General features: G+C 39.4%; 1 protein-coding gene across 4 annotated transcripts in view; it reads left to right on the top strand.

Moving 5' to 3' along the window:
- LOC308502955 (uncharacterized protein) overlaps window positions 1-23,669 on the top strand; it is a 92,940-nt gene that overhangs the window by 4,317 nt on the left and 64,954 nt on the right. For all 4 annotated transcript variants that reach the window (XM_081080764.1, XM_081080762.1, XM_081080763.1 and 1 more), the window contains exons 4-7: window positions 5,329-5,435; window positions 6,737-6,874; window positions 9,186-9,256; window positions 21,514-21,564. In XM_081080764.1, coding sequence (XP_080936890.1) covers window positions 5,329-5,435; window positions 6,737-6,874; window positions 9,186-9,256; window positions 21,514-21,564 — 367 coding nt within the window. The remainder of the gene's footprint in view (window positions 1-5,328; window positions 5,436-6,736; window positions 6,875-9,185; window positions 9,257-21,513; window positions 21,565-23,669) is intronic.

Below are 23,669 nucleotides of genomic sequence, written 5' to 3'. Positions count from 1 at the left end.
ACACAATATTTGTTATACGTGTGTTTCAGTCACAAGCATTTTATTTCTAGTCGACATATACTGCATGCTGTACATCGCTCCCTGTCGCCATAGAAACAAGTCCAAAGCCAAGTCAGGAAGGGGAAATGAGGTGGCCACAGAAAGGGCCCAGCTCTGTCCTGTAACAGTCCTGTTACTGCGTGGGAGTGGGTGGCAGGCTCAGAGCCCACCAAGGACTGACGACCCGGGGGGAGGGAAGTATGTGGGGGTGGCTGCTGCAGGGCAGGGCCTAGGAGATGGGTGAGCCTGGGTCCCGCCAGGGAGCTGGGGGGTGCAGGTAGGGAGGGGAAGCAGCAGGACACAGGCCCTGAGCACCCCAGGCCTCGGGGATTCTGAAGATCGGGGCAGGAGGGCCAGCACGTTTGGACATCCAGCAAGGGCATCGGCCTGTGCTCCTAGCCACTCTGCCAGCCACGGCCCCCCTTGGGGTCTCCACCTCGGAGTGGGGCTCCTGCTCAGGCTGGCGGAGGTGCTGGGCGGGTTTTAGGTGTACAGAGGGAGCAGGTGATGGGGACGCGTTCACCCCTTTTTGTTCTTGGACATACATCACCGCTCGCCACTGCAACCCCAGCAGGAATGCCCTTGGTTGACAGAGGAAGGGTCAATTTTACACCTTTGGAAGCTCAAGTGTTCCCTGAATGCAAACAGTTGGAACTTAATTTTCTAAAATTTTACTTTACGTGATGATACCTCTAAAGTAGCAGTAGAGGGCACAGCTCTCTTTTATGCACTTATGATAAATTACTTGTGAAAACAACACTTGTAACAGGCAACACTTCCTTTTTTAAGTGTTTTTTCACGTCCGAGTTGTTTTCCAATTAATGCAAAACAATGCAGGAAAGCAAAATTTGCCTTTGAAATCGGCTTTACCTTAAAACTCAAACAAACAAAAGCATTTTACAATATCATAGTAATCTTCCCGCTGTTGACAAATTGCTATTTATAAACAAATGATTTATATAAAGCTATTTAGTTTTCATTGGCTAAAGCCTAAGAGGTAAAAAGGAAAGGGAAAGGAAATAACTATCAGAAATATGCAGGGCAATTTGGAAATTTGGCTATTGAGGGGAAATAACAAGAAGAGGTTTTTCAAAACCTCATGGACACAGACAGCAGTTCAATATTTGCCAGAGGGTAAAGGCGGGAGGGGTGATAGATGAGGAAAAAGGGGTCAAACATAATGGTGGTGGAAGGAGAACTGACTCTGGTGGTGAGCACACAATGCGATATACAGATGCTGTATCATAGAAATGACACTTGCAACCAACGTGATTTTACTAATCAATGTCACCCCAATAAGTTTAATTAATAAACAGAGGTTTTTTTATTTTTGTTTTCCTTCAGTTTATATGCTTAGTCAAGGTCCTCTTCAGTTTTGGGGGATAATAATCCTTAGTTTGGGAGAGAGAGTTAGTGAGTTTTAAATTCCCCTAAGACCACATCTAGGAAGGCTCCGAATCCACCAGATTACAGTGAACAGGTGGCAATTAAGTGGGAAAGGAAGGAAAGACAGATAATTAAGTGACATATCATCTGTTCTGGCAGAAAGAGCCACCTAGGTAAGAGTCTAAACTCTGCTGTGAAATGTAGACTGTCCCATGAGAAGTAAGGAGTTTAGCAGTAATGAAATCAAGTTGCATTTTAATTGTTAATCCCGTTTCCACTCCTACCCAGGAAATTAAGTGTGGTTTTCATAAGTGACATGTCTCTTCCACTTTTATTTGGCCTAATCCTCAATATCAGAGGAAATTGGTGACATAGGCGAGAGAAGAGGAGACTGAAGTGATCGTCTACTGGACTAGTTCTTGGCTAGAATTATGCTGGCGAATCACAGTCACCCTAGGAACTTTAAAAACATTCACAACCATTTACAAGCTAGGCTCTTCCTGAAGGTTTTGACTATGTAAAGCTAATAAGGCCTGGACATGTGTTGTTTAGAAATATTTCCCTGAGATTCTGATACAACTCTTGGTTAAGAACTACTAGTGCAATATATCAATTCGCAGATCTCAAATACTTAAGAAATCTCTAGAAGAGGTGGAGTTTGAGAGGTGATTTTCCTTCAGCTCTCTCCTTCCCAACACTCTTTGCCTGACTTTTGAACTGTCTGTACCTCTGGGCTCGAGAAGTGGAAGGAAATATCATTGGCAGTATCTACTGGCTTAAAGAAGAACACCTTTTTCCTTTCAGCCATCAGTCATTCACTGGTGCTCTGAGAATCTTTAGAAACTTGCTGATGGGTGGTCTCCTAATGCATAGAATCGGGCCCTTTAAGAGTTTTGCCGATGGACATGCGTCCTATTTGGGAGACCACCTCAGGGATACTGTGGATACCTGATCATGGCATTGTACATCAGAAGCTAAACATTAATGAATGCCAACTATAATTTTATATATATAATGTGATGGTTCAGTGTGAGGTCGGAGGGATAGTGGATGGGGGCAGGGGGGTTCACAGTATGAGGGATATAAATGATGAACGTCTAAGTATTACCTTGTTTTGTACACCTGAAACTAATAAATAAATTAATTAATTAAAAAAAAAAAGAGTTTTGCATGTTTGTTTGTGCTCAGGTTGTTAGATCAACAAATGCTTACTGCATGCGGGGTTTTCCTGCAGTAATAGGAAATTGTGAACCTGCTTTTTTTGCCTGTTGTTCTGTAAATCTCCAGTTTTCTTTTCTTTGTTTTTAATTAAATTTATTAGGATGACAATGGTTATTGTATTTAAATAGGTTTCAAGTGTACATTTCTATAATGCATCATCTATATGTCATAGTATGTGCTCACCACCCAGAGTCAGTTCTGCCTTCACCGTATATTTGACCCCCCTTACCCTCTTCTACTATCCACCGTCCCCCCTTATGTTCTGGTAACCACTGAACTGTTGTCTGTGTCTGTGAGTTTTTGTTTCCTTGTCTTGTTCGTCTGTTGCTTTCAGTTTCATATCCCTCATATGAGTGAAGTCGTATGGTCCTCGACTTTTTCTGTCCGATTTGTGTTGCATAGCATAATACTGTCATGATCCATCCATGTTGTCCCAAATGGCAGCATTTCATTTTTTTCTATGGCAGAGTAGTATGCCATTGTGTTTGCATACAACATCTTTTTTATCCAGTCATCTATTGAAGGACAGTTTTGTTGTTTCCATTTCTGGGCCACCGTAAATGTTGCTGCAATGATCGAAGGTGTGTGATAAACTCTCTCAGTATGTCTGTGAAATTCATAGAGCCGTGGCATAATCACGATGGTAGGTTTAAACATGAAATCCCGTGAAGTTAGTAGCAATACAGATGGGAAGTGTCAATAATTTAGTGTCAGCAGTTCTATAATGTAATTATCCATTGGGTTAACAATCTGAAAAATGAATACAAATAGATTATGGTTTGAATAAGAATGGGAAAAATTCTTGAAGTGGGTGTAATGAGTCTAAATGACAGTTTTATTGCATGTTGGGGCCCAGTTTTTTAATGAAGCATATGATACTAAAAAACAGAAAGATTTTACATACAAATATTCACATTATACACAAACATTTGGAAACAGCAGATAAAAAATTCCAAGTGGGCCACGGACTAATTATGGCTCCTCAATATGTTTCGTTTGCCTCCATATGTTGAGTCAACATCGAAAGTTTTGGAGACTCATGAAGAAGTAAGGATGTCAAGCTTCTCTGAAAGAATCAAGCCTGGTCCCCTTGAGCCCTGACTACAGTTGGGTGTCCTGTGGCGAGGCTGCACCTCTTATATGAGACATGTGTTCCCTAGTGTGCCACTGTCCCCACCTGGGTTCTTCACTTACTTGGGTCACCTTCTTTGCCTCCGTAAGCACTGGAGTGTGCGATTCCTGTTTTATAGAATATTTTGATAAACGCTTCAAGATTTTCAAGACAGTCTATATTGATTTATTATATGTATTCTATATTAATCTCCTTAGAATGAGAGTGAGTTTTTCAAGCTAGAATTCTAAGTTTTTCTTTTTAAAAAACAAAAACCAAAAAACTTCCTTTTTCATTATATGTCCTATAAAGAATCATACCCATTGAAATGTCTTTAAGTCTTATGAGGTCAATGATGGTTATAGTTGTAGATGTTATGCATATTGCAGGCAGTATTCTATCATCCTCCTCAACGTGGTTCCTTAAAAATGCAAGTGATTTAGTCGCTTTCATGATGCTAAAAATCATCCATATAGATCAGCATTAAAACGTGAACTGATAAGCCATGATATTTTATTTCGGAGTTACATTTTGCCTGAGCTATAAAATAATTTTAAGTAGCAATTAAAATAGAACCAGAATAAAAAAGAGATTTTTTCAGAAAGTAGATAGGCATTGGGGTCCCAAGGTTATCATTGTAACTGAGAATAAAATTTCACATTGAGCTTACCAACAGCTAAGATAAAAACCCATCGTCTTATAATGGGAGAAAACCAATGGACCATTTAGTGATAAGCAATCAAAGGTCATTTGAAGCCTAACTCTTTTTAATTTAGAGTCCACTTCCTTAGTGACCCTTTTGGAGCAGGAGAGCCTGAAGTTGACATCTGGGATCCTGAGAACATGGATAGAAGAGAAGCAAGCAAGTTTGTATAAGCTGCAGAAAACCTCACCTCTGTTGGAAAGCTCTCCGAACTGTATCCCTGAAATTCTGTGATATTTCAAACGTTAATGTTTGCCACAGAAAAGTATTGTCAAATCGGGATTAAGCAACCTGAAACACTTCTTTAGTAATAACCATATAAAGCACAGTTTTATAATACTTCTCAAACACAGGTGATCTTTCTGGAATCTTCCTACTGGGGCACAGTAATTAATTTCTGCTAAAGTACATATTCTTTGGAATATAATGTAACAAACACTACCCCAGAAATAATTATTTAGGTTATCAATTCAATGAAACGACTTAAAGCATTTACGTCTATGTTTTCGAGCTTGGAGATACAGGGATGGAGAATAGCCCCTGCCCTCAGAAGGCTCTGGGTTCAGGTGGGGAACGATAAAATAACTGCAGTATAGTGCGATAGAGATTGTGATGGGAGCAAAGTTCTTGGCACCAGGACTGTCAGTGTTTGAAGGGAGTTCTGGAGAATGAGGTGGAAGTCCATCTGTTGGAGAGGAAGGGGGAGGATATTTTAAAGGGAAGGAGCAGCAGACGACAACACAGAGGGCTACTTTTTATTTACTTTCTCTAGTGTATGTTCAAGTTTAGAGGATCTTTTATGAGTTTTCAAATTCAATTTAGAACTACGTAGTTTTTTAAGCTATAAATTGTTTTCTCTGTTTTACAGTTTGGTTTTACACCACTTTTATTTGCTGTGAATGAGAACTGCCCGAAAATGGTGGAATATTTACTCGAGAGACATGCAAACATACATGCAGTTGATAAGTGGAAAAGGTACTTGTTTGTTTGTTTTTTAACTTAGAACTGTTTTAGAGCGGTAACAGTTACTCAAGTCAGAAAGATTAAATTAAGAAGAAGAGGATTAACCTATAATTACAAAGTGAAAAATATCAGCACATCGTCAGTTAGGTAGAATAGCAATTATTCTGACTGGTGAACAGGAAGAACCGTATCCTGCAGGATTCATATTCATTTATGATATCGACTGATGTCATTTGTCATTGCAGTTTTTGGTCACATGGTATTATATTAGCTAAAGGGTTTTCACGGTAATTTTACTAGTTTTGTATAGTATGGACTCTAACTTAGTTTATGATACAATATTGGGTTTAGTCTCTCTGACAGTTTTTTTAACCTCTACTGTGTATTCAGGTTTCCTTAAAAGATGCACGTTAAACATAAATAGGAGTTGATTTTGTTGTTTGGATGACTCTGCTTTAAATTGTTTTCCTGAAGGAATACTGATGTTATAGGGTTTTCCCTAAATGACTGTGAATTACTACTACCAGATATTCCTCAGTTTTTATTCTTTTTTCATTTCTAGTCTATTTTGATGTTTTTTTAAATCATTTTTAATTGGTATGGGTAGAAGGGAGAAAGACAACATTAACTGAATAAACTTCTTCTTTAATGAAACAAGTCATAGATGGGTGATTAAAAAAGAGATGGGCTTTCAGTTCACTCAGGACTGGGTTAAAAGCTCAGCTTTCCTACGTGTCACGTGTGTGACCGTGGGAACATTACTGTCATCACCAAACATGTTTCCCGATGTGGAAACGAGGGAAATAATATCTCCTTCAAGTACGGTCGTGTGTCATGACCTGGCATGTGATTCAGTGCCCAGCACATGCTTATGAGCACCGTTAACTCAACGATGACAATGTTTACTAGAATTATCACTAATATTATTGTTTTGAGCCTGCCAAGTAGCTTTAACTTACTTGAATTCTAGCTGACTTTGGATGCACCATATATAAGACTAAGGAAGAAACGGGAAATTCTTCATTGAAATCTTCACCTACTTCAGTTAAGTGACCTCAGCAGAGTTACTTGGCTATTAGAGAACTTTAAATTAGCACCTTCTAGGTAATACCCAGTGGGGCAAGAGGCTTTTTTTTTGTTTTTATGTCCCTTCATTTTAGCCTTGGACATAATTTACAAAGATGAACACTTAAGCATGTAAATGGTCGATTGTATACAGATAAGCACTGTATTGAACTTGGTAAAGTCTCTCAATGTTGCTGTGTACGTAACTGAAAGTTCCTAAGGGTGAAGTTGTCTCTCCGTTATTTCAGAACAGCCCTCATGCTTGCTGCAAGGAATAAGTCCTCAAATACAGTCCGGCTTCTGCTTCAGGCAGGTGCAGATGTCTTTGCTCGAGATGACACTGGGCGCACCGCGGAAGAATATGCTTTCTCTAAGGGTTTGAAGGAGTAAGTGTGTACATTGAAATGCTAGTTATCACCAAACTGGGCTTCCAAACACTTGAACTGTTACTTCTTAGGGAACAGGTGAGACGTCCTAACTGGGGTCAGGCAGGGGGGGAATGGCAGTGAGTTAGTAGACATCCTTAGCCAGAAACCAAGCAAACGATCAGACGTGTAAGACGTAGCAAAGGGACAGATTCCTTATCCCAGAACTTTGAAGACCTTTATCTTTAGGGATCCCCACATTCTCCGTTTCATTCCAAGCATAACCCCTGTGTGTCAGGTACCAATAATGTCTCTTCTCTGACTTTTCCTACTAGTTATTTGGGGGTGTAAAATGTACAGTTTAGCAGGAAATTCTGTATTTTCTGGAGGCTATTGGCTATGCTCCCCCCTTGAATTTTTCAAGAAGCCAGAGTGTTCCCTAAGTCCAAGGGGGACCATCCTCTTTCACAAGTCAGATGGAGAGGGAAGGAAGGTCATTCTGGTCATTCATTGGTTTCCATCGATTGTGTTGCTGCATGGTTGCTATAGAAACGGATCCTGTCGTCATGACTCCCCGTGCTCCCAGGTTCCCTTGCTGATCCCGAGTCCTCTGTGTCCATGGTTTTCCACATTTGGACTTCGAAGTGGCGATATTTTTAACTTGACATGCAGATGCTTGCTTACATTCTCAGCCCCTATTCCAGAGCACCAGCTCCCTGTCCCGGGAGCCAGGACTTCTAGCTTTAGCCACACACAGCCTTCCCTAACACTGAAAAACTATGCGGGGCCCACATCTTAGCCCAAACCTCATGATGACTTACCCTTTGGAGTGTCTTGTTGTGTCTTCTGCCAGCACATGTTAGTTGGAACTTTCTGAGCTGTCAGAGAGGTGCTAGTAATGCTGCAGGAAAAGATCAGACTTTCCTTTCTCCTTTGTTACCAGATCTGTACCCCAAGGCCACTTGCTATCCCATGGAGTATCTTTCCTTAGGTCCTGGAAGGTCCCATAACGCCTTTCCCAGAGTAGACACTAACTTGCCTGTGATTCCTTAGTTAAGATGAGGCTCAGTGATCTGTTTTCCAAAATAATGAAAATCTGGCCAGTGACTTGACTCTCCCTCAGGTTTCAGAATATTTAAAGTTTTGCCTGACATGGAAGCCAGTAAACAGAAAGCTCTGGATCTAAAGGAGGTTACTTGGTGTTAGAATAGCTGCACCCCTTCCACGCCTCATGAGTGTGCATATATGTTCTATCTTTCAAGTCAACTGGGGATGCCTAGGAAGGTTAGAAAGATCTGATAGGTCAGAGTTTCAGCAGGTAGACATGAGACGGAAGTAGTCCAAGCCAGGTCTTGACTTCTGTGACTTTTCTGCCACTGGTGTGATTAGCTACGATAATAGGGGCAGTTATGTTATCTACCTTATTGAGGTAACATATTTCTAAACGCATTTAATTACAAATTACATAATAGCTGAGATGTACTGAATTACAAACCACAAAGAGAGTAGCTGATAACCAAAATTAAAAACATTTTCTGTAAACTGCAACATTTGAATGTTAAATAGAACCTATGAAAAGCACACATTAGGTTTATTTGGAATTCCAAAATAATTTCAAAAACTAAAGCTCAAAAAAACTTATTCCGTTGCCTTACAATTTTGCTGTATTATCTATTTGATCCTCTGACAACCTGTAAAATAAGGCAGTGAGATGCTTGGTTTGTAGAGGAAAGCTCTGAGCCTAATAGCGGTGACTTCCCCGAAAACGGATCTTGTGGACTATAGAACTAGGATTTCTGAGTTCTCAACTCTCGCCCCTGCTAATTCTAATTAACTGACTGAACTATACTGCCCTCAACATGACTGGTTCACCTTGTTTTTTTGTCTTCTTTAATCACATGCTTAAGAAAAATTTTGTACAACTTACTATGGTTTTTTTTTTAACTTAAATTTATAGGGGTGACAATGGTTAGTAAAATTACATAGGTTTCAAATGTACAATTCTTTAATATATTGTCTATATATCACATTGTGTGATATACCACCCAGAGTCAGTTCTCCTTCTGTCACCATATGTTTGACCCCCTTTACCCTTTTCTACTATCCCCTCTTCCACTTACTCTCTGACAACTACTGAACTGTTGTCTGTGTCTATAAGTTTTTGTTTCTTTATTTGTTTGCCTTTAGAACTTACAAAATTGAAGCGTATGGGATAATTCAAGTTTTTATATTAGTTCAGATATTACCTGAAATACTCTAAGAATTCCATGTTTTGATAAATGTTTTCCTGTCAGTATTAAGACAGTAATATTCTCACCTCTTTTATACATAGCAACGTCCAACTAATTTCTGGTTATAAAAAAGGATGGAGATGTGAAACGTCTTCTGACAGTAACAGTCGAGGTAAGACTCTTAATAGTGAAGTATTCTTTGTGGTTCTACCAGACATACAGTAAGACTAAGAAAGTTTTGCTATTGAAAGAGCTGTTAAAAAATGTGTATATTGCATGTATATTTTTTCTTTGTTAGTTAATGTCTTTCTTAATAGTCTAGTATTCAGAATTATTATAAAAGTTAATTGTAGGTAATTTAAAATCTGAGAGAGTATTGTGTGAAAAGAAACTCATTTATCTAGTCATGACCCCTACAATCCCATATGATATTTGTGTAAATAAGAAAAATGATTTTTAAGTTAGTATGTTGTATGTTGCTTCTATAATCACCTTATAAGTTGGACAATAAGTTGGACTTGTAAAAATGGATATTTGTTTAAATTTTACAGCAAATGGATTACACGTAGTGAATGAATTCTTGTTATTACATTGTGGTTTGTCTCACCATAATGTAACTAAAACTAAGAACTCAACAATACCTTCATAGTCCCATAAACAAATGGCAAACAACAAGAACTACAAAACTTAGCCAGTGTGAAGGAATCGCAGTGAGACTGTTTTTTTAAAAAATTTATTTATTGGGGTGACAATTGTTAATGAAATTACATAATTTCAGGTGTACAATTCTGTATTACATCATCTATAAATCCCAGTATGTGTTCACCACCCAGAGTCAGTTCTCCTTCCATCACCATATATTTGATCCCCCTTACCCTCATCTCCCTCCCCCCACCCCCCTTACCCTCTGGTAACCACTAAACTATTGTCTGTGACTACGAATTTTTGTTTCTCATTTGTTTGTCTGTTCTTTTGTTGTTTTTGGTTTATATACCACATATCAGTGAAATCATAGGGTTCTCTGCTTTTTCTGTCTGACTCATTTCGCTTAGCATTATACTCTCAAGATCCATCCATGTTGTCACAAATGTTCCTATATCATCTTTCCTTAAGGCCGAATAGTATTCCATTGTGTTTATATACCACAACTTCTTTATCCATTCATCTATCGAAGGACATTTTGGTTGTTTCCATGTCTTGGCCACCATAAACAAAGCTGCAATGAACATTGGAGCACAAGTGTCTTTATGTATAAATGAGTTCAAATTCTTTGGGTAGTTACCCAGGAGAGTGATTGCTGGGTCATATGGTAATTCTATTTGTAATTTTTTGAGGAACCTCCACACTGCCTTCCATAGCGGCTGCACCAGTCTGCATTCCCACCAACAGTGTAAGATGGTTCCTTTTTCTCCACAGCCTCTCCAACACTTGTTGCTATTTGTCTTGTTGATGAAAGCCATTCTGACTGGGGTGAGGTGATATCTCATTGTGGTTTTTTATTTGCATTTCTCTGATGATTAGCGATGTGGAGCATTTTTTCATATGTCTATTTGCCATTTGTAAGTCCTCTTTGGAGAAATGTCTCTTCAGGTCCTCTGCCCATTTTTCAATTGGGTTGTTTGTTTTTTTGTTGTTGAGTTTCATGAGTTCCTTGTATGTTTTGGATATTAGACCCTTATCAGAGGAACTGTTTGCAAATCTCTTCTCCCATTCAGTCGGTTGCCTCTTTATTTGTCGATGGTTTCTTTTGCTGTGCAGAAACTTTTAAGTTTCATATAGTCCCATTTGTTTATTTTAGCTTTTACTTCCATTGCCTTTGGAGTCAAATTCATAAAATGTTCTTTGAATCCAAGGTCCATAAGTTTAGTACCTATGTTTTCTTCAATGCAGTTTATTGTGTCAGGTCTTATGCTTAAGTCTTTGATCCATTTTGAATTAATTTTGGTACATGGTGACAGATAACAGTCCAGTTCATTCTTTTGCACGTGGCTATCCAGTTCTCCCAGCACCATTTATTGAAGAGGCTGTCTTTCCTCCATTGTATGTTTTTAGCTTCTTTTGTCAAAAATTATCTGTCCATATTTATGTGGTTTTATTTCTGGGTTCTCAATTCTATTCCATTGGTCTATGTGTCTGTTTTTCTGCCAATACCATGCTGTTTTGATTACTGTAGCCCTGTAGTACAAGCTAAAGTCAGGCAGTGTGATACCTCCAGCATTGTTCTTTTTTCTTAAGATTGCTTTGGCTATTCAGGGCCTTTTGTGGTTCCAAACAAATCTGATGATTTTTTGTTCTATTTCTTTAAAAAATGCCATTGGGATTTTGATGGGGATTGCATTAAATCTGTATATGGCTTTGGGTAATATGGCCATTTTAACTATGTTGATTCTTCCAATCCATGAGCACGGAATGTCTTTCCATTTTTTTGTGTCTTCTTCAATTTCTTTCAAAAATGTCTTATAGTTTTCAGCATATAAATCCTTCACTTCCTTGGTTAAGTTTATTCCTAGGTATTTTATTCTTTTTGCTGCAATTGCAAAGGGATTGTTTTTTGTATTTCTTTTTCTGAGATTTCATTGTTAGTATATAGGAATGCAATGGACTTTTGTATGTTGATTTTGTAGCCAGCAACTTACTGTATTCGTTGATTGTTTCTAACAGCTTTTTGGTGGAGTCCTTAGGGTTTGCTATATATAGCATCATGTCATCTGCAAAGAGTGATATTTTAACTTCTTCATTCCAAATTTGGATGGCTTTATTTCTTTCTCTTGCCTGATGGCTCTGGCAAGGACTTCCAACACTGTGTTGAAAAGCAGAGGTGATAGGGGACAGCCCTGTTGTGTTCCTGAACGTAGAGCAAAGGGCTTCAGTTTTTTACCACTAATTATGAGATTAGCTGAGGGCTTGTCATAGATGGCCTTTATTACGTTAAGGTATTTTCCTTCTATGCCTTTTTTTTTAAGTGTTTTAATCATAAATGGATGTTGTATCTTATCAAATGCTTTTTCCTCATCAATTGATATAATCATATGATTTTTGTCCCTTATTTTGTTCATGTGATGTATCACATTGATGGATTTGCGGATGTTGAACCATCCTTGTGCCCCGGGGATGAACCCCACTGCATCGTGGTGAATAATCTTTTTGATGCATTGTTGTATTCGCTTTGCTAGAATTTTGTTCAGGATTTTTGCATCAGTATTCATCAGAGATATAGGTCTGTAGTTTTCTTTTTTTGTGTTGTCCTTACCAGGTTTTGGTATCAGGGTAATGTTGGCCTCATAAAATGAGTTAGGGAGTACTGACTCTTCTTCAATTTTTTGGAAGAGTTTGAGCAGGATTGGTATTAGATCCTGTGTGAAGGTTTGGTAGAATTCACTAGTGAAGCCATCTGGTCCTGGACTTTTCCTTTTGGGAAGGTTTTGGATGACTGATTCAATTTTGTTACTGGTGATCGGTCTGTTTAGATTTTCCAGTTCTTCATGGTTCAGCCTTGGAAGGCTATATGTTTCTAAGATCTTATCCATTTCTTCTAGGTTATTGAATTTGGTGGCATATAGTCCTTCATAGTATTCTTGCATGATCCTTTGTATTTCTGTGGTGTCCATGATAACTTCCCCTTTCTCATTTCTGATTTTGTTAATTAGTGTCTTCTCTCTTTTTATCTTAGTGAGTCTAGCCAAGGGTTTGTCGATTTTATTAATTTTTTCAAAGAACCAGCTCTTTGTCACATTAATTTTTCCTATTGTCTTTTTGTTCTCTATTTCATTGAGCTCTGCTCTGATTTTTGTTATTTCCTTTCTTCTGCTGACCTTGGGTTTCACTTGTTCTTCTTTTTCTAGTTCTTGGAGGTGTAACATGAGGTTGTTTATTTGGGATTTTTCTCGTTTCTTGAGACAGGCCTGTAATGATATAAACTTCCCTCTTAAAACTGCTTTCGCTGCATCCCAAAAATTTTGGTAGGATGTACTTTCATTGTCATTTGTTTCTATGTATCTTTTGATCTCTCCTCTAATTTCTTCTTTAACCCAGTCGTTCTTTAAAAGTATGTGGTTTCATCTCCATGTATTTGTGTTTTTTCCTGCTTTCTTTTCGCAGTTGATATCCAATCTCAATTTCAAAGCCTTGTGATCAGAGAATATGCTTGGTATGATTTCAATCTTCTTAAATTTGCTGAGGCTGCTTTTATGCCCCAATATATGGTCTATCCTTGAGAATGTTCCATGTACACTCAAAAAGAATGTATAGTCTGATGTTTTAGGATGAAGTGCTCTATATATGTCAATGATGTCCATTTCATGTAATGTGTCATTTAGGGCTGCTATTTCGTTATTTATTTTCTGTTTGGATGATCTATCCATAGCTGTCAATGATGTATTTAAGTCCCCTAGTATAATTGTGTTTTGGTCAATTTCTCCCTTTAGTTCTATTAGTAGTTGCTTGGTATATTTCGGTGCTCCCTGATTGGGGGCATAAATATTGATGACTGTTATGTCTTCTTGTTGTATAGTCCCCTTTACCATTATGAAATGTCCATCTTTGTCTCTTGTTATCTTTTTCACCCTGAAGTCTGTTTCATCGGAAATCATTATGGCTACACCTGATTTTCTCTGGGTACCATTTGCTTGGAGTGTCAATTTCCACCCTTTCACTTTGAGTCTATGCTTGTCCTTGTAGCTGAGATGTGTCGCTTGGAGACAGCATGTGGTTGGGTTTAGTTTTTTGATCCAATCTGCTACTCTGTGCCTTTTTATTGGTGAGTTCAGTCCATTTACATTTAGGGTGATTATTGATACGTGAGGATTTCCTGTCATTCTATCTTTAGTTTTCTGGTAAGGCTGTGACTCCATTGTTTCTTTGCCTTTTTGTTGTTGTCTATTATTTCTGTGTGGGGTATTCTATGATGTTTCTCTCTGTTTCTTCTTTTATTACAGTATATATTTCAGTTCTGGATTTTTTTTGAGTTGTTACCCTTAAGATTATGTAAAAGAAAGTTTGATATTTAGAGTATTCCATTTTCTTCAGCACGCTTACTTTCTCCATTCTCCATTCCCATATTCTGGTTCAGGCCTTTACACTCCCCCCCTTTTTTTTTTTATGTTTCGGTTGCCACAAATTGTCCCTGTTGATGGTGGTCTAATAGCCTCCTTTAGTGTTTCTTGTAGTGCAGGTCGTGTATTAGAAAATTCCCTCAGCTTCTGTATGTCTGGAAAAGTCTTTATTCCTCCTTCATCTCTAAAGGATATCTTTGCTGGATATATTATTCTTGGCTCATGATTTCTCTCTTTCAGTAGTTTGAATATTTGGTTCCACTCCCTCCTGGCTTGTAGAGTTTCTGCTGAAAAATCTGATGATAACCTAATGGGGTTTCCTTTGTAGGTTACCGTCTTCTTTTCCCTGGCTGCCTTGAGGATTCTTTCTTTGGTGTTAATTTTAGACAGCTTCAATATAATGTGCCTTGAAGAAGGCCTGTTGGGATTGAGGTAATTAGATGTTCTATTTGCTTCTTGGATTCGAGGATCCAGTTCTGTCCACAAATTTGGGAAGTTCTCATTAACAATTTCTTTGAATATATTCTCTATTCCCTTCTCTCTTTCTTCTCCTTCTGGTATGCCCGTTATTCTTATATTGCTCTTTCTGATGGAGTCAGATACTTCTTGTAGAGTTCTTTCATTTCTTTTAAGTCTCAAGTCTCTTTCTTTTTCCATCTGTGTAATTTCCAGGTTTCTATCTTCGATGTCACTGATTCTTTCCTCCATATGGTCAACTCTACTACCTAAGCTGGTTATTTCATTCTCAATTTCTTCTATTGAGTTCTTAATCTCCAGAAATTCCATTTGGTTCTTTTTCAAATTTTCAATCTCTTTCATAAAATGCTCATGTTGTTCTTTGATTGCGTTTCTGAGTTCATTAAATTGCCTACCTGTGTTTTCTTGCATCTCTTTGAGGTTTTTCAGAACTGCAATCTTGAATTCTCTATCATTTAAGTCACATATTTCCATATCTTTAAGTTCCTTTTCTGCAGACTTCCCTTTCTTTCTGAGCTGTCTTGTTGCCTTGGTTTTTCTTGGCAATTACTGATTTATTATTTCTCTTCTTAGACATCTACAGGAGAGGCTTCTGCAACAGGTTGATAGGAAGAGGTCTTTCTTTTGTTTTCCAATACTTGTTGGTAGAACATTTTATTTTCTCTCTGACTGCAGCCTTTTTTTTTCTCTCTGACACAGTAGTGCTATGTTTTCTCTGCACTATTCCAGCTTCTCACACAATGGGGGGATTTCCTGGGAGACGGGCCTCTCCTCTGTTAACAGTTCACCTGGGTCATAGGGCGCCACGTCCTTGTGGGGGTGCAGAGAACTTTTGAAGTTCCAAAGCTCTTTTTGCACCCGATTAAGAGCCCGTATGTTTTAGCAGTTCTGTTTACTCCTGCAGGGATCCGCCCAGATAGGTTGGGCCAGGGGCGGGGTGAGTTGTGAGAGGTGGCCCAGAGCAATGGCGGCGATCACCACCACAGCCGGTCCCGCTTCCATAGCTCCCAACCCTTCACCGGAACTAGTTGAGCTGCGAATCTGTGTCTACGGTCCACAGTTCTCAGATCTGCAAATATCCTGTCCTTTTGATCTGACACTGCTACTTTTTCGCTTCTAGCACCGGGCAGGTGGGGGTGGGGCGAGCTCTGGGAGGGTTGGGAGGAGGCGGCTAGTCTCCGTGCCTAAGGCTTCCGTTCTCTGCTCGGCAGTGAGGGCTTAAACCACCGTTTTCAGCCTTCTTCCCTCAGTCTTCACTCCGAGTTCTCTGCCGTGAGCGTTGGGTTCAGCTGTGTTATATGCTGCCCCCTCAGTGCTGTGGGCCGTAAGCAGAGCCCTAGCAGTCCGAGTCATTCCCTCTCCCGCAGCTGCGGTAGTTCCGGGATGCAGCGAGCTTGGAGCTCTGAGCTAGGTCTGCGTGCATCCTCGCCCTGCGCGGCTCCATCCCCACACTTCTCCCTTCCCTCCTCCCCGGCTCACGCAATTCGCCCACCTGGAGGTGAATTCAGTAGTGGGCCTCTTCATCTTGCCTGTCTGCTGTGCAGGGAGTCCTTTGTGGAGTTATTGTTGTCCGATTAGTTGTAAATTCCAGGGGAGCGTTACAGAGGCTCACCTCACGCCGCCATTTTTGGTAGTTCTCCGCAGGGAGACTGTTTTTAAAAGGTATCTACTGATACAAGTCAGTAAAGCTGTGCCTTGTTGAGAAGCATGGATTATTTTCCATGTGGATATGCCAACCAGGTCTCCCTATTATCACCTTTTTTTCTCATAAGTCAAAACAGAGTGAGACATGTTGACCTCATTAGAAGAAAATGTTTTCTTCTGTTAGTTGGATAGTTGTCATAACAGTGTAATTTCTCTAGAACAAGATGCTTTGTAGCCATTAGTCAAAAGATAATCATAATAAATGTTCCCATAGCCTAACTTAGGACTCAAAAGATTATAATAAAAGTACAGAAAAGTTTCACAATGACAAAAACACTATTCTGCTCACTGAATGTGGCACATTGTGCAATCTGAAATGCCCGAGGACCCCTTTAACTTAGTAGACCTCTATCAAAGCACTTGTGTCGGTGGTTTTGCAAATTATAGGAAACACAGAGATGAAATGGAATTTGATCTTTAATGTGCCCCTAAGACTTTAGAGCTGTCCCTGGCTTATTTCTATGGTTTCTTAAAACAGAATTTTCAAGGACAATCTTTTCATTCATGTATTTATTTGCCTCTGCAGCCATTTGCTATGTAACCATCAGGAGTCTTTTAGGCACTAAGTGTTATTTTGATGTTGCAGAAGGCAAGCATTTTAAAACCACAGTCCCTACCTCCAAGAGCGTGTTCTTATCATTGTCATTTTTATTATTTATTATACTTTACACAGTGCTTACTAGGTGCCAGAGCCCACTGAGAGCTTATAATTATCATTATTGTTTGTTATTCGGTGTGTAGCATCAGATCTGACAATTAAGTTTGAGAACTTGCCACTGTGCGCTTACATTGGCAGCACTGTACAAACAGCTCAGTAAGGTTTCATAACCTTGGTATATCAGTGTCTCAGAGCTGTGTTCGTGTTGATGTGTGGCGGTGTCTTGCTGAGTAGCAGTGTCTTGCTCGTTGTTGTTGCATGTTTTTGTGTGCCATTGCGAGGCTGTTTGAGCTTGAATCAGAGCTATGATCAAACATTAAATTTCTTGTTAAACTTGGCAAGAGTAGAAGTGAAATCAGGAACATGTTAGTCCAGGTTCATGGGGATAATGTCACGAGGAAAACGGCCATGTAAAAATAGATTAAACATTTTTCTGAGGGGAAAGATTGCGTCACTGATGAAGAGACGTCATGGTGGCCAGTAACGACCAGAACGGAGGAAAACATTGCAAAAATTCATCGAATTGTGAGTCAAAATCATTGGCTGACTGTGAGAAGCATAGCAGACCAAGTAAACATCGATACAGAAACAGTTAGGAAAATTTTAACTGACAATCTTGGCATGAGAAAGGTGTGTGCAAAAATAGATCCAAAGGAGCTCACCGATGAACAAAAGCAAAGGAGAGTCAAAGGCTGCCAAGACCTTTTGGAGAGGCAAGACAATGTTTTGAGCCGTGTTTTCAATGGTGATGAAACGTGGGTGTACCAATACAATTCTGAAACAAAGCATCAAAGTACACAATGGAAGTCAGCCAATTCTCCACGACCAAAAAGTTCTGTCAGTCGAAATCAAGAGTCAAAACAATTTTGCTAAACTGTTTTGACATCAGAGGGATTATTCATTATAAATTTGTACCAACTGGACAAACAGTTAACCATGTTTAGTTTTTGGAAGTTCTGAAAAGACTGCATGAAAATGTTAGAAGAAAACAACCTCAACCTTTGGCCCACTATTCATGGCTGTTGCATGACGGCAATACATCAGCTCCCATGGCACTGTCTGTGAGAGAGTTTTTAGCCAGTAAACAAATAACTGTATTGATACACCCACCCTACTTATCCGATCTGGCCCCCAATGACTTCTTTCTTTACCCGAAGATAAAGGAAATACTGAAAGAAAGACATTTTGATGACATTCAGGACATCAAGAGTAATACAACAACAGCTCTGATGGCCATTCCATATAAAGAGTTCCAAAATTGCTTCGCAGAGTAGACTAGGTGCTAGCATTGGTGCATAGTTTCCCAAGAGGTGTACTTCGAAGGTGACCATAGTGATACTCAGCAATGAGGTATGCAGCACTTTTTCTAGGATGACTTCGTGAACCTAATTGTCAGATCTCGTGGGCCAGACACTTTATGACCATGATGACGATTTCGGTTGTGAAAATCTGGGTAGGATTTAAGGGAAGTATGCAGTGTGAGTGGGAGTTGGCCAGATAAAGAGGCAGAAGGACCGTGTTGGGCAGGGGAAACAATAATCAAGATTATAGGTTTGGCAGAAGGAACTGCAGACATAGGCTAAGATATACAATGAACTTTGCAGGATTTACAAGCAGTTCAGTTTTGATGGTATAAAAAGCGTGCTGTGGGAATGGTTGAGAAGGTGGTGAATACCTAGGTAAGGCAAGCTTAGGAAAGTCTTTAGTTCTAGAGAAAGGAGTTGCTCTTATCCTGTAGGCCTTGGGAAATATGTCAGTTAGAATGTTTTAGCTGCAGGTAATAGGTGACCTAATTAACAGTGGTTACAACAGGAGGCACCAGGATGGTTTTGGTGGTTCTGTGATGCCATGAGTTGCCTGTTGTTGTCCCTATTTCAGTTGTGAGGTTGTCAGTGTTTCGTTTAAGTCTCATTTGCTGGCTGGTTAATTAGCAACGGCTCCAAGCATCATATTCTCACAGGACAATATCCAAAGGCTGAAGGACTGCGTTTCTATAGGTTTTCCATTTTCTTTGCTGGCTGGTTAATTAGCAATGGCTCCAAGCATCATATTCTCACAGGACAATATCCAAAGGCTGAAGGACTGCGTTTCTGTGTTATATAGTTGGCATACAACATTATATCCGTTCAGGTGTACAACATAGTGATTTGACATTGATATGCCTTGCGAGGTTATCACCACAATATGTCTAGTAAGCATCTATCACCCTTCAAAGTGACTGTAATATTATTGATATTTTCCCTGTGCTGTTAACTACATCCCTGTGGCTTAGATATTTCATCACTGGAAGTTTGTACTTCTCATACACTTTCTTTTTCGTTCATCTCTTCAACTCCCTTTCATCTGGGAACAATCAAGTTAGTTTTTTGTAGCTATGGGTCTGTTTCTGTTTTGTTTGTTTTGTTTTTTTAGGTTCCACATATAAATGAGATCATAAGGTATTTGTCTTTCTCTGTCTTCTTTCACTTACATAATACCTCTAGGAACTTCCATATTGTTACAAAGGGCAAGATTTCATCTTTTATGGATGAGTTATTATTATATCAGTTATATTATGGATGAGTTAATTATTCTAATATCAGTTATAGTATTACTGTATACACACACATACACACACACACACACACACACCCCACACACACATATCAAATCCTCTTTATGCATTCATCTATCGAAGGACGCCTATGTTGCTTCCATATCCTGGCTATTATATATACTGCTGCGGTGAACATAGAGGTGCAGATGTCTTTTCAAATTACTGTTTTGGTTTTCGTTGGACAAATACCCAGAAGTAGAATTGCAAGATCTCATGGCAGTTCTATTTCTGATATTTTGAGGAATCTCCATACTGTTTCCCACAGTGAATATAACAATTTACAAATCCAAAAACAGTGCAGGCTCTGTTTTCCCTTTCCTCCACTTCCTTGCCGACATTTGTTATCTGGTGCCATTTTGATGATAGCCATCTGACAGTAATGAGGTGGTATTGCTCTGTGGTTTTGATTTCCGTTTCCCTGATAAACAGTGATGATCAGCTATGTGATTCTTTTAAATAGGAAGAAGACTGAGAGGCTGCCAGTAGATCCCTTAACATTTCCAGGCTGGGGTACAGCACATGCTGGTTCCCACAGCAGTTAGGGGTAAAGCAGTCACTGTGATTAGCATAGTATAATCATTTTTCTTTGTGGAGCTGGAGAGAGGCCATGTTCTTTGTGTATTGGGACAGTAAATATCCACACAGCATTGTGGTTCTCCAGTGAGAATGAAGATGAAGAAATGGCAAGTGGGCAGGGACTCAGCAATGGTTACTGCAGGGATCATGGGAGAGTTTTGAGCAGACTAGGAACAAGATGAGACAGCATTCGGACACTCTGGTTGTGGTATAAAGCAGGGACCAGCAAGCTTATCTGTAAAGGGCCTGATTTTAGGCCATGTGGTCTCTGTCATACCTACTCAAATCTGCCATCATGGTATGAAAGCAGTCGTGGGCCAACTGAATAGGCAAGACCGTGCTACAGTAAAGCTTTATTTACAAAAACTGATGGCAGGTTGGAGTTTGCTGGCCCCTCACATAGAGGATAGATTGAAGAAAAGCACATAAAAATAAGTCGCAGACAAAGGAAGCTTTTACTTCCTTGGACTAGTATCAGTCCATTGTGATGTTTTCACCCATCCATTTTGAAAGAAAAGAAAGTCAGGAAGGTTAATTTATTCAATTTAACATGTTGGTCTTTGCTGGCTTATGTCTTTCTCATTTGTTTTGCTGAAAATAAATCCTATTCATTTAGGAAGCAACAATAACAGTCGGTGGTGTCTCATTTTTCCCCCTGTGAAAGCCATCTGCTAAGAGCCCCTGTTTGACTAGGGCAGTGGCTGTGGAAAAATAAAGCAGAGCCTGGAGAGTGTTATGGTTAATACAATTTAGTGATAATTGAATGTAAAAAGTTAGTGGGGAGTGAGAAAACTAAGATGATTCCTAGGTTTCCAGAATGTGCACTAGCATTTCAATGGGACATGAGAAGAGTGACTAGGACATTATCAGATGGAGAGAGAAAAGCAGCAGGTCAATAGGGAAGACATGTTTTTTTCCTCTGAATGTTGAGTTTCTTGGTATATCCAGGGGTAATTCATCCTACATGGATATAATTTTTTGTTTCATTTTCACATATTCTGTTAACCACTGCCTTTTCACACGAGAGCTATGTTTTTAGTTTTATAAGAAATAAAGAAGTTTAGAAAGCAAAGGAACTCTATAATCAGTGTACATTATTATACTACAAGTGATAGTTATATGTTTTTCTGTAATTATCCCAGTTACTTGATTGATTCATAAGTATTATAAAAAGAACATAAACCTTGCCTAGTTGTAGAAAATTGACAGTGCGATCTCTTCATTTGCTATATAGGAACTGATAGAACATGTTGTCATTAGGATTTTTTATTTTTTATTCTGATTAAAATAGGATGGTTGCTTGTTTTACAGTATTTTCTGACATCATTTCATTTATCCTCTTTATGCCTTTATTCAAATATATCTAGCTCTACAGGAATCTGCAAAAGAAGAATCAAAAAAAACAAATTTAATGACAGGTAATCTGCAAAATCACCTTCTGACCTTAATCATGTAGAAAGCATCAACCCACAGAATGAAAATTTCATATAATGCCATTTATTAGAGGTTCTTAATACCACCCCTGGGTTTGGTTATTCACTAGAGCACTTTACAAGACTCAGCTTATAGCTGTACTAGTGCCTGTGATTTGTTACAGTGAGAGCAAAATCAGCAAAGAGAAAAGGTGTGTGTGGCAATGTCTATGACAGGAGGGAACCAGGCGCAAGTTTCCAAGACGCATGTCCTGTGGAGTTAGCAGGATGTGCTTAATACCCCACTATTAAATTCTGGCACCACATGTGAAATGCTGTCTAGTGGTACTGGAGTCTCATTAGACTCAGTGCCTTCATGGAGTGCTTTCATGGCACGCCAGTCACATAGGCAGCGTCCCCCTAGCAGATGCTAACATTCCTGATTCCCAGAAGGAAAGCGAGTGTCCAGCATGAACCACCTTGTTTGTACAAGCAGTTCAGGCACGGTGAGCCACACTTAGTTAGGGAATGGTGGGAACCCTCCCCATATGCAGGTTTCCAGATACCAGCCAAGGGCCAGCCATTCAAGCAGGACTTTCAAAGGATAGCAGTCAGGCCTGCTGTATGAAATCTTTTCTGCACAGCAGTTATAGGCCTGACTTAATTTTTAGTGTAGCTTAAAATTTTATTTTAATAGCAAGGAATATGGTGACGTGCCTTGGTATTGGTTTCAGTTGTATCATCCATTAAACATTGCAGTGCTGGTTACTTTTTTGCCTTTTCGTGAGTATTTCACAGGTATTGCACATACATTACTATGGCAATAACCATGGCAACTCCAATCTTTTTGTGTGATTAATGTTTCAATATAGCTTTTGAATAAAATCAGCACAATGATTTCTGATTTACAATGAGAATCAAAGTTGCCCTGTAAGTACAGGGACGATTCCATTTTGATTCACTTGGCATCACTATTCAGCATGCTAAAGCGAGATGTTCAGTCACGTTTATCAGTGATTTTCTTGTGTAAGTATTCCAAAAATGACTTGCTTTGTTTATGGCTTTTCATACGCTTCATTCGGTTGGGTGAATAATCATATTCTGATACTGGACCTTGATATTCATTTTCAAGGTGACTGTAGTTTGAAAATAGCATTAATGTGTTCATATCTGGTAATAGCAGTTTCAGTGGAAATTTTTTTTTTTTTTATTAGTAAGCCTTCGTTTTTAGAGCAGGTTTAGGTTCAGGGCAAAATTGAGTAGAGAGTAGAGAAAGTTCCCTCAAAACCCACATCCCCGTCCACACAGAGCCTCCCTCGCTGTTGACACCTGCACCCGGGTGGTACATTCACGACGATCTATGAATTGCACTGACTCAGCATGACCACTCACAGCCCACACTTTACGTTAGAGTTTACTCTTGCTGTTGTACAATCTGTGGGGTATGACAAACGTATAATGACAGGTCTCCACCCTTCCAGTATCACACAGAATAGATTCACTAATAGATACTCTCTGCCGCATTTCCTCAGCCCTCCCTTCTCCCTAACCTCTGGAAACCACTCGTCTTTTTACTGCTTCTATAGTTTTGTTTTTTTCTGAATATCATATAGTTGGAATCATACAGTGGCCATCTTTTTGAATGTTTAAAAACTTAAAACTCCAGGGTCATTGAAGGTTGTTATTCAAGATAACCTCTTTGTCTTTTGGGGGGGGTGTGTTTGTTTGTTTGCTGTTATTCATCGGCTTAGGATTTGATGATATATGACTTACAAGGTAAAAAACCATGATTTCTATACACATTTGCCACTAAGGGGAGGGATGAGAAAAATGGCATCACACGCTGCTGTACAGCAATAACCCTTTGGACCTTCCTGCTCTATGAGGTGAGCCGGATAGACTCTCCAGCAATGGAGGGAAACAGTCTCAGGGGTTAGACTTGATAAAACTGGAATCGCAAAGTCTTTCATACTTACCCTGCACTGGAGAGAGGGCCAGAAAGAGTCTATTTCCTGTGTTTTGCCGTGCTGCAAAGTAGACTGCTTCTTGACTAAGCTGCTAATGACAGGGTGTTTCATCCTAAACTGAACACCCTTGACTGAAGAGCGGCA

The sequence above is a fragment of the Rhinolophus hipposideros genome, assembly GCF_964194185.1.
Source record: "Rhinolophus hipposideros genome assembly, contig: SUPER_9_unloc_3, whole genome shotgun sequence".
NCBI classification, from domain to species: Eukaryota; Metazoa; Chordata; class Mammalia; order Chiroptera; family Rhinolophidae; genus Rhinolophus; species Rhinolophus hipposideros.
Note: the sequence above shows the minus strand (reverse complement) of the source record. Positions and strands in the feature narration are given on the sequence as shown.